Genomic DNA, 10974 nt, shown 5'->3' with positions numbered 1-10974 from the left:
ATGGCCCACAGGGATACCTTAAAAGTCATGGCCCAAAGGGATACCTTAAAAGTCATGGCCCAAAGGGATACCTTAAAAGTCATGGCCCAAAGGGATACCTTAAAAGTCATGGCCCAAAGGGATACCTTAAAAGTCATGGCCCAAAGGGATACCTTAAAAGTCATGGCCCAAAGGGATACCTTAAAAGTCATGGCCCAAAGGGATACCTTAAAAGTCATGGCCCAAAGGGATACCTTAAAAGTCATGGCCCAAAGGGATACCTTAAAAGTCATGGCCCACAGGGATACCTTAAAAGTCATGGCCCACAGGGATACCTTAAAAGTCATGGCCCAAAGGGATACCTTAAAAGTCATGGCCCAAAGGGATACCTTAAAAGTCATGGCCCAAAGGGATACCTTAAAAGTCATGGGCCACAGGGTTACATTAAAGGTCATGGCCCAAAGGGATACATTAAAAGTCATGGCACAAAGGGATACCTTAAAAGTCATGGCCCAAAGGGATACCTTAAAAGTCATGGCCCAAAGGGATACCTTAAAAGTCATGGCCCACAGGGATACCTTAAAAGTCATGGCCCAAAGGGATACCTTAAAAGTCATGGCCCAAAGGGATACCTTAAAAGTCATGGCACAAAGGGATACCTTAAATGTCATGGCCCACAGGGATACCTTAAAAGTCATGGCCCAAAGGGATACATTAAATGTCATAGCCCACAGGGATACCTTAAAAGTCATGGCCCACAGGGATACCTTAAAAGTCATGGCCCAAAGGGATACCTTAAAAATCATGGCACAAAGGGATACCTTAAAAGTCATGGCACAAAGGGATACCTTAAAAATCATGGCACAAAGGGATACCTTAAAAATCATGGCCCAAAGGGATACCTTAAAAATCATGGCACAAAGGGATACATTAAATGTCATAGCCCACAGGGATACCTTAAAAGTCATGGCCCAAAGGGATACCTTAAAAGTCATGGCCCACAGGGATACCTTAAAAGTCATGGCCCAAAGGGATACCTTAAAAATCATGGCACAAAGGGATACCTTAAAAGTCATGGCCCACAGGGATACCTTAAAAGTCATGGCCCAAAGGGATACCTTAAAAGTCATGGCCCACAGGGATACCTTAAAAGTCATGGCCCAAAGGGATACCTTAAAAGTCATGGCCCAAAGGGATACCTTAAAAGTCATGGCCCAAAGGGATACCTTAAAAGTCATGGCCCAAAGGGATACCTTAAATGTCATGGGCCAAAGGGATACCTTAAAAGTCATGGCCCAAAGGGATACCTTAAAAGTCATGGCCCAAAGGGATACCTTAAAAGTCATGGCCCAAAGGGATACCTTAAAAGTCATGGCCCAAAGGGATACCTTAAAAGTCATGGCCCAAAGGGATACCTTAAAAGTCATGGCCCACAGGGATACCTTAAAAGTCATGGCCCACAGGGATACCTTAAAAGTCATGGCCCAAAGGGATACCTTAAAAGTCATGGCCCAAAGGGATACCTTAAAAGTCATGGCCCAAAGGGATACCTTAAAAGTCATGGCCCAAAGGGATACCTTAAATGTCATGGGCCAAAGGGATACCTTAAAAGTCATGGCCCAAAGGGATACCTTAAAAGTCATGGCCCAAAGGGATACCTTAAAAGTCATGGCCCAAAGGGATACCTTAAAAGTCATGGCCCAAAGGGATACCTTAAAAGTCATGGCCCAAAGGAATACCTTAACAGTCATGGCCCAAAGGGATACCTTAAAAGTCATGGCCCACAGGGATACCTTAAAAGTCATGGCCCAAAGGGATACCTTAAAAGTCATGGCCCAAAGGGATACCTTAAAAGTCATGGCCCAAAGGGATACCTTAAAAGTCATGGCCCAAAGGAATACCTTAAAAGTCATGGTCCCGGTCACTCCAACAAGAGTTTGTGTCTCACACAGTGTCGAGTTCTACAGTAGAATGGGACTTGATTTCCACAGAATCCCTTGCTAGCTACCGGAAGAATTGAGGAAAAGCTAACTACAATTCACGAGAATGCTTTCTACTGAGCACTACATTTACATCACATGATGTAAATACAAACATGACTTGTGTTATCAGAGAGTAATTTTGTCCACATAGAACTTAGAAGAAAGCGGCTAGAGAGCCACATATGGAGATTCTGAGTACCTGGTGTCCCAGCTCTACCAGTCCCTGATGGGAGCAAGGGAGGTTCTGAGTACCTGCTGTCCAAGTCCCTGATGGACAGATCGGAGGTTCTGAGTACCTGGTGTCCCAGTCCCTGATGGACAGATCGGAGGTTCTGAGTACCTGGTGTCCCAGTCCCTGATGGACAGATCGGAGGTTCTGAGTACCTGGTGTCCCAGTCCCTGATGGACAGATCGGAGGTTCTGAGTACCTGGTGTCCCAGTCCCTGATAGACAGATCGGAGGTTCTGAGTACCTGGTGTCCCAGTCCCTGATAGACAGATCGGAGGTTCTGAGTACCTGGTGTCCCAGTCCTTGGAATGGAATAGTAGTATCACGTTAGATGTGTTAAAAAGCCCTGAGAGACGGCCTGAGAGAAGGCCTGAGAGACCGCCTGAGAGACCGCCTGAGAGACGGCCTCAATCCTCTCCACCTCCTATCCTCTCCCCATATCCTATCCTCTCCACCCCTAACCTCTCCCTTCCAATCCTCTCCACCTCCTATCCTCTCCCCATATCCTCTCCACCCCTAACCTCTCCCTTCCAATCCTCTCCACCTCCTATCCTCTCCCCCTATCCTCTCCCCCCTATCCTCTCCCCCTATCCTCTCCCCCTATCCTATCCTCTCCACCCCTATCCTCTCCCCATATCCTATCCTCTCCACCCCTATCCTCTCCTCCCTATCCTCTCTTCCCTATCCTCTCCACCCCTATCCTCTCCTCCCTATCCTCTCCACCCCTATCCTCTCCTCCCTATCCTCTCCACCCCTATCCTCTCCACCCCTATCCTCTCCTCCCTATCCTCTCCTCCCCTATCCTCTCCCCTATCCTCTCCTCTCCCCTATCCTATCCTCTCCCCCTATCCTATCCTCTCCCCTATCCTATCCTCTCCCCATATCCTATCCTCTCCACCCCTATCCTCTCCTCCCTATCCTCTCCACCCCTATCCTCTCCACCCCTATCCTCTCCACCCCTATCCTCTCCACCCCTATCCTCTCCTCCCTATCCTCTCCACCCCTATCCTCTCCTCCCTATCCTCTCCACCCCTGAAAGAGTTTTCATTATCAGAGGCCATATTGTAGAAAGGAAATGCTAAATGTACTGTAGATAATCATAGAAAACCATTTTTAATTGTATAGTATTGTGGAATAATCTCAGTCTACACTATGGGCTGGTTTCCCAGACTCAGATTACACCTAGTCCTGGAGAAAAACTATTTTATATTGAGCATTTATTCGTCCAGGACTAGGCTCATGACAGGAGAGGACATAGGAGGAGAGGAAGAGGGTGAGATAGAATATACTGTATTTAGCCTCGGTACAAGCATGCTAAGGGGTGTGTGAGTGGAGTGGGTTTTTAGTGTAGGCACGCCCAGGGGTCCTTAGCCGCAGTCCAGGATCAGCAGCACGCCCAGGGGTCCTTAGCCGTAGTCCAGGATCAGCAGCACGCCCAGGGGTCCTTAGCCGCAATCCAGGATCAGCAGCACGCCCAGGGGTCATTAGCCGTAGTCCAGGATCAGCAGCACGCCCAGGGGTCATTAGCCGCAGTCCAGGATCAGCAGCACGCCCAGGGGTCATTAGCCGCAGTCCAGGATCAGCAGCACGCCCAGGGGTCCTTAGCCGCAGTCCAGGATCAGCAGCACGTCCAGGGGTCATTAGCCGCAGTCCAGGATCAGCAGCACGTCCAGGGGTCATTAGCCGTAGTCCAGGATCAGCAGCACGTCCAGGGGTCATTAGCCGTAGTCCAGGATCAGCAGCACGTCCAGGGGTCATTAGCCGCAGTCCAGGATCAGCAGCACGCCCAGGGGTCCTTAGCCGCAGTCCAGGATCAGCAGCACGCCCAGGGGTCCTTAGCCACAGTCCAGGATCAGCAGCACGTCCAGGGGTCATTAGCCGTAGTCCAGGATCAGCAGCACGCCCAGGGGTCCGTAGCCGCAGTCCAGGATCAGCAGCACGTCCAGGTATTATAGGGCCAGCCACGTCATAAAAAAAGACAAATAAGCGTGTTTGTGGGAGCATGTTTAGGTACACCAGATGAGACAAGCTGACCAATAAACTTAAGTATAAACACAGGGGGATCGAGAGACAATATGGCCCCGTCCAACCCCTGAGTGCAACGAGCCAGGGACTCAGCCCCTGTAATAGAGTCAGGGACTCAGCCCCCGTAGTAGAGTCAGGGACTCAGCCCCCGTAATAGAGTCAGGGACTCAGCCCCCGTAATAGAGTCAGTGGGATGGAATCCTTGTTTTTTTTATATATTGTCAGTTAAGAACAAATTCTTACATACAATGATGGCCTGACAAAAGGCCTCCTACGGGGACGGGGCATGGGATTAAAAATAAAAATGAAATATAATATAAATATAGGACAAAACACATATCACAACAAGAGATACACCACAACATAAAGAGAGACCTAAGACAACACAACATAAAGAGAGACCTAAGACAACACAACATAAAGAGAGACCTAAGACAACACAACATAAAGAGAGACCTAAGACAACACAACATAAAGAGAGACCTAAGACAACACAACATAAAGAGAGACCTAAGACAACACAACATAAAGAGAGACCTAAGACAACACTACATAAAGAGAGACCTAAGACAACACAACATAAAGAGAGACCTAAGACAACACAACATAAAAGAGAGACTTAAGACAACACAACATAAAGAGAGACCTAAGACAACACAACATAAAGAGAGACCTAAGACAACACTACATAAAGAGAGACCTAAGACAACACAACATAAAGAGAGACCTAAGACAACACAACATAAAGAGAGACCTAAGACAACACTACATAAAGAGAGACCTAAGACAACACAACATAAAGAGAGACCTAAGACAACACAACATAAAGAGAGACCTAAGACAACACAACATAAAGAGAGACCTAAGACAACACAACATAAAGAGAGACCTAAGACAACACAACATAAAGAGAGACCTAAGACAACACAACATAAAGAGAGACCTAAGACAACACTACATAAAGAGAGACCTAAGACAACACAACATAAAGAGAGACCTAAGACAACACTACATAAAGAGAGACCTAAGACAACACTACATAAAGAGAGAGACCTAAGACAACACTACATAAAGAGAGACCTAAGACAACACAACATAAAGAGAGACCTAAGACAACACAACATAAAGAGAGACCTAAGACAACACAACATAAAGAGAGACCTAAGACAACACAACATAAAGAGAGACCTAAGACAACACTACATAAAGAGAGACCTAAGACAACACTACATAAAGAGAGACCTAAGACAACACAACACTACATAAAGAGAGACCTAAGACAACACAACATAAAGAGAGACCTAAGACAACACAACATAAAGAGAGACCTAAGACAAAAACATAGCAAGGCAGCAACACTACATAAAGAGAGACCTAAGACAACACTACATAAAGAGAGACCTAAGACAACACTACATAAAGAGAGACCTAAGACAACACTACATAAAGAGAGACCTAAGACAACATTACATAAAGAGAGACCTAAGACAACACAACATAAAGAGAGACCTAAGACAACACAACATAAAGAGAGACCTAAGACAACACAACATAAAGAGAGACCTAAGACAACACAACATAAAGAGAGACCTAAGACAACACTACATAAAGAGAGACCTAAGACAACACAACATAAAGAGAGACCTAAGACAACACTACATAAAGAGAGACCTAAGACAACACTACATAAAGAGAGACCTAAGACAACACAACATAAAGAGAGACCTAAGACAACACAACATAAAGAGAGACCTAAGACAACACTACATAAAGAGAGACCTAAGACAACACTACATAAAGAGAGACCTAAGACAACACAACATAAAGAGAGACCTAAGACAAAAACATAGCAAGGCAGCAACACTACATAAAGAGAGACCTAAGACAACACTACATAAAGAGAGACCTATGACAACACTACATAAAGAGAGACCTAAGACAACACTACATAAAGAGAGACCTAAGACAACACTACATAAAGAGAGACCTAAGACAACACTACATAAAGAGAGACCTAAGACAACACAACATAAAGAGAGACCTAAGACAACACAACATAAAGAGAGACCTAAGACAACACTACATAAAGAGAGACCTAAGACAACACTACATAAAGAGAGACCTAAGACAACACTACATAAAGAGAGACCTAAGACAACACTACATAAAGAGAGACCTAAGACAACACAACATAAAGAGAGACCTAAGACAACACAACATAAAGAGAGACCTAAGACAACACTACATAAAGAGAGACCTAAGACAACACTACATAAAGAGAGACCTAAGACAACACTACATAAAGAGAGACCTAAGACAACACTACATAAAGAGAGACCTAAGACAACACTACATAAAGAGAGACCTAAGACAACACAACATAAAGAGAGACCTAAGACAACACTACATAAAGAGAGACCTAAGACAACACAACATAAAGAGAGACCTAAGACAACACAACATAAAGAGAGACCTAAGACAACACTACATAAAGAGAGACCTAAGACAACACTACATAAAGAGAGACCTAAGACAACACTACATAAAGAGAGACCTAAGACAACACTACATAAAGAGAGACCTAAGACAACACAACATAAAGAGAGACCTAAGACAACACAACATAAAGAGATACCTAAGACAACACTACATAAAGAGAGACCTAAGACAACACTACATAAAGAGAGACCTAAGACAACACTACATAAAGAGAGACCTAAGACAACACTACATAAAGAGAGACCTAAGACAACACTACATAAAGAGAGACCTAAGACAACACTACATAAAGAGAGACCTAAGACAACACAACATAAAGAGAGACCTAAGACAACACTACATAAAGAGAGACCTAAGACAACACAACATAAAGAGAGACCTAAGACAACACTACATAAAGAGAGACCTAAGACAACACTACATAAAGAGAGACCTAAGACAACACAACATAAAGAGAGACCTAAGACAACACAACATAAAGAGAGACCTAAGACAACAAAACATAAAGAGAGACCTAAGACAACACAACATAAAGAGAGACCTAAGACAACACAACATAAAGAGAGACCTAAGACAACACAACATAAAGAGAGACCTAAGACAACACAACATAAAGAGAGACCTAAGACAACACTACATAAAGAGAGACCTAAGACAACACTACATAAAGAGAGACCTAAGACAACACTACATAAAGAGAGACCTAAGACAACACAACATAAAGAGAGACCTAAGACAACACTACATAAAGAGAGACCTAAGACAACACTACATAAAGAGAGACCTAAGACAACACAACATAAAGAGAGACCTAAGACAACACTACATAAAGAGAGACCTAAGACACCACATCATAAAAGAGACCTAAGACAACACTACATAAAGAGAGACCTAAGACAACACAACATAAAGAGAGACCTAAGACAACACTACATAAAGAGAGACCTAAGACAACACTACATAAAGAGAGACCTAAGACAACACAACATAAAGAGAGACCTAAGACAACACTACATAAAGAGAGACCTAAGACACCACTACATAAAGAGAGACCTAAGACAACACTACATAAAGAGAGACCTAAGACAACACAACATAAAGAGAGACCTAAGACAACACTACATAAAGAGAGACCTAAGACAACACAACATAAAGAGAGACCTAAGACAACACTACATAAAGAGAGACCTAAGACAACACAACATAAAGAGAGACCTAAGACAACACTACATAAAGAGAGACCTAAGACAACACAACATAAAGAGAGACCTAAGACAACACTACATAAAGAGAGACCTAAGACAACACTACATAAAGAGAGACCTAAGACAACACAACATAAAGAGAGACCTAAGACAACACTACATAAAGAGAGACCTAAGACAACACAACATAAAGAGAGACCTAAGACAACACTACATAGAGACCTAAGACAACACAACATAAAGAGAGACCTAAGACAACACAACATAAAGAGAGACCTAAGACAACACTACATAAAGAGAGACCTAAGACAACACAACATAAAGAGAGACCTAAGACAACACAACATAAAGAGAGACCTAAGACAACACTACATAAAGAGAGACCTAAGACAACACTACATAAAGAGAGACCTAAGACAACACAACATAAAGAGAGACCTAAGACAACACTACATAAAGAGAGACCTAAGACAACACAACATAAAGAGAGACCTAAGACAACACAACATAAAGAGAGACCTAAGACACCACAACATAAAGAGAGACCTAAGACAACACAACATAAAGAGAGACCTAAGACAACACTACATAAAGAGAGACCTAAGACAACACAACATAAAGAGAGACCTAAGACAACACAACATAAAGAGAGACTTAAGACAACACAACATAAAGAGAGACCTAAGACAACACTACATAAAGAGAGACCTAAGACAACACTACATAAAGAGAGACCTAAGACAACACCACATAAAGAGAGACCTAAGACAACACAACATAAAGAGAGAACTAAGACAACACAACATAAAGAGAGACCTAAGACAACACTACATAAAGAGAGACCTAAGACAACACTACATAAAGAGAGACCTAAGACAACACAACATAAAGAGAGACCTAAGACAACACAACATAACAAGAACATGGCAGCAGCACAAAACGTGGTACAAACATTATCGGGCCCAGACAACAGCACAAAGGACAAGAAGGTAGAGACAACAATACATCACATGAGACTGAAATAAAACTGTCCATTTTGAGTGTTTGTTGCAGCTCGTCCCAGTCGCTAACTGCAGCGAACTGAAAAGAGGAGCGACCCAGGGATGTGTGTGCTTTGGGGACCTTTAACAGAATGTGACTGGCAGAACGGGTGTTGTATGTGGAGGATGAAGGCTGCAGTAGATATCTCAGATAGGGGAGAGTGAGGCCTAAGAGGGTTTTATAAATAAGCATCAACCAGTGTGTCTTGCGACGGGTATACAGAGATGACCAGTTTACAGAGTAGTACAGAGTGCAGTTATGTGTCCTATAAGGAGCATTGGTGGCAAATATGATGTCAGAATGGTAAAGAACATCTAGCCGCTCGAGAGCACCCTTACCTGCTGATCTATAAATGAAGTCTCCGTAATCACACGTCTGTCTACTTAGCTCCCTATCTAACGCTAGTCAACAGAGTTTACTAACGACCTAGATTAATATCAATCCTTGATTAAATTCGAACTCACTCTTCTGTCCACACGCTTTATCCTTTTTGTTTACGACAAATGTGGTCCTTGTCTCCTGTTTATAATGCTTCAGATGGTCTTCATAAGCCTGTAGTCCAGTAAAAGACTGAAGACCAGAAGTGGTATTTACCATCATTGTAGTGATTGAGAATTCCTCAGGCAACTCTAGCTATGTCGGCCATGAGAAGGTTAATGTCCATTATGAACTGGGTTCGAGCCCTGAATGCTGATTGGCTGACAGCCGTGGTATATCAGACCATGTATTTGTACTCCTCAAATTACGTTGGTAACCAGTTTATAATAGCAATATGGCAATTCAGGGTTTTGTGATATATGGCCAATATACCACGGCTAAAAGCTGTATCCAGGTACTCTGCATTGCATCGTACAAAGAACAGCCCTTAGCCGTGGTATATTGGCCATATACCACACCCCCTCATGGCTTATTACTTAATTATAAACTGGTTGGTTTGAGCCCTGCATGCTGATTGGCTGACAGCCTTGGAATATCAGACCGTATACCACGGGTATGACAAAACATGTTGTTTTCACTGCTCGAATTACGTTGATAACCAGTTTATAATAGCAATAAGGCACCTCGGGGGTTTGTGGTATGTGGCCAATATAGGGGGGTTAAGGGCTATGTCGAGACACGACGCGATGCATCGTGCATAAGAGCAGCCCTTAGCCGTGATATACTGGCCATATACCACAAACCCCTCTTGGTTTAGTGCTTAATTCTAGTATTCCAATTCCTAATTCTGTGGATAATGTCCACATGCAGTAACTTCTCTTTAACAGCAGGTGGAAGCACTATCCCTATACTGAGATAACTGCTTGTCACTAGTTACCACTGCTACAAAGTCACATTTAGCTGTATCGTAAACATCAATTGGCTTTTTGGTCTTAATTTAAGGTTACGGTTAGGCATACGGTTAACAGTGTGTTTAAAATTAAGGGTTAGGTCAGGTTTAGGTTTAAAATCACATTTTTAAGAAGATACATTGTAGAAACTGGCGGGGTTTAGCCAAAATGAGGACTTTGTGGCTATGGTAACTACTAACCTACCGCGTTAAACTACGTCACTTCCGCTCTGACTCTCCCAGCAGGAAGATGGCGGCTACTTCGAAAGAACACCGACTGTCCCAACATGTCTACGCTACTCTACAGGTAAATACTCAAGTTAACATACGGCAATCACTTCTGCTATAATTGAAAAATTAACCGTTATACTGTTAGCCAAACCGTAGCAAAGTTGAATGGCATTTTTCCTCGTGAAGGACAATGATGACCAGCTAGCTAGTTAACTGCCCAACGTTAACTAATGGCTCGAAACAAATGCCAACGTTTGTAACAAGCCAATGATACGACCGTGTAGAGGTAAAACCTAGCGTTAGTAGTGTAAGGTAGCTAACAAGCTACTTCGCATGTTTTTGTCATGTGAGTGAGGTAGATTGTCTCTCGCTCTCTCTCTCTCTCTATATATATATGTGTGTGTGTGTGTGTGTGTGTGTGTGTGTGTGTGTGTGTGTGTGTGTGTGTGTGTGTGTG

General features: G+C 43.2%; 2 protein-coding genes across 35 annotated transcripts in view; one reads left to right on the top strand and one right to left on the bottom strand.

The window, feature by feature from the left end:
- Positions 1 to 4730: 4730 nt before the first annotated feature.
- On the bottom strand, positions 4731 to 8855 carry LOC127912316 (uncharacterized). Of its 34 annotated transcripts, none has more exons than XM_052481220.1 (10): positions 8735 to 8855; positions 8249 to 8464; positions 7956 to 8063; positions 7605 to 7712; positions 7255 to 7524; positions 7066 to 7200; positions 6418 to 6822; positions 6048 to 6282; positions 5295 to 5402; positions 4876 to 4968 (listed from the first exon to the last, which is right to left on the bottom strand). In XM_052481220.1, the coding sequence occupies exons 1-10, from the start codon at positions 8841 to 8843 to the stop codon at positions 4899 to 4901; spliced, it is 1764 nt and encodes a 587-aa protein (XP_052337180.1). In that variant the 5' UTR covers positions 8844 to 8855; the 3' UTR covers positions 4876 to 4898. The 34 variants fall into 34 exon arrangements, 33 of the variants coding, with proteins under 33 accessions (XP_052337178.1, XP_052337175.1, XP_052337169.1 ...); XM_052481225.1 differs by having other exon boundaries at positions 6048 to 6228; positions 6553 to 6822; XM_052481219.1 differs by having other exon boundaries at positions 6048 to 6498; positions 6634 to 6822.
- Positions 8856 to 8926: 71 nt separating this feature from the next.
- The window catches only part of haus7 (HAUS augmin-like complex, subunit 7), a 34956-nt gene continuing 32908 nt past the window's right edge, over positions 8927 to 10974 (top strand). The window contains exon 1 of the mRNA XM_052482615.1: positions 8927 to 10593. Within this exon, the coding sequence (XP_052338575.1) occupies positions 10537 to 10593 (57 nt within the window). The 5' untranslated portion in view covers positions 8927 to 10536. The remainder of the gene's footprint in view (positions 10594 to 10974) is intronic.

This window comes from Oncorhynchus keta, chromosome 27 (genome assembly GCF_023373465.1).
Source record: "Oncorhynchus keta strain PuntledgeMale-10-30-2019 chromosome 27, Oket_V2, whole genome shotgun sequence".
NCBI classification, from domain to species: domain Eukaryota; kingdom Metazoa; phylum Chordata; class Actinopteri; order Salmoniformes; family Salmonidae; genus Oncorhynchus; species Oncorhynchus keta.
This window is presented reverse-complemented; position numbering and strand designations above follow the sequence as displayed.

Coding starts and splice junctions, on each gene's coding strand:
- LOC127912316 (XM_052481209.1), bottom strand. CDS start 8,843: ATGTTCTTGTTATGTTGTGTTGTCTTAGGTCTCTCTTTATGTTGTGTT. Junction 7,525..7,604: donor TTTATGTTGTGTTGTCTTAG/GTCTCTCTTTAT, acceptor GTGTTGTCTTAG/GTCTCTCTTTATGTTGTGTT. Junction 6,823..7,065: donor TTTATGTTGTGTTGTCTTAG/GTCTCTCTTTAT, acceptor GTGTTGTCTTAG/GTCTCTCTTTATGTTGTGTT.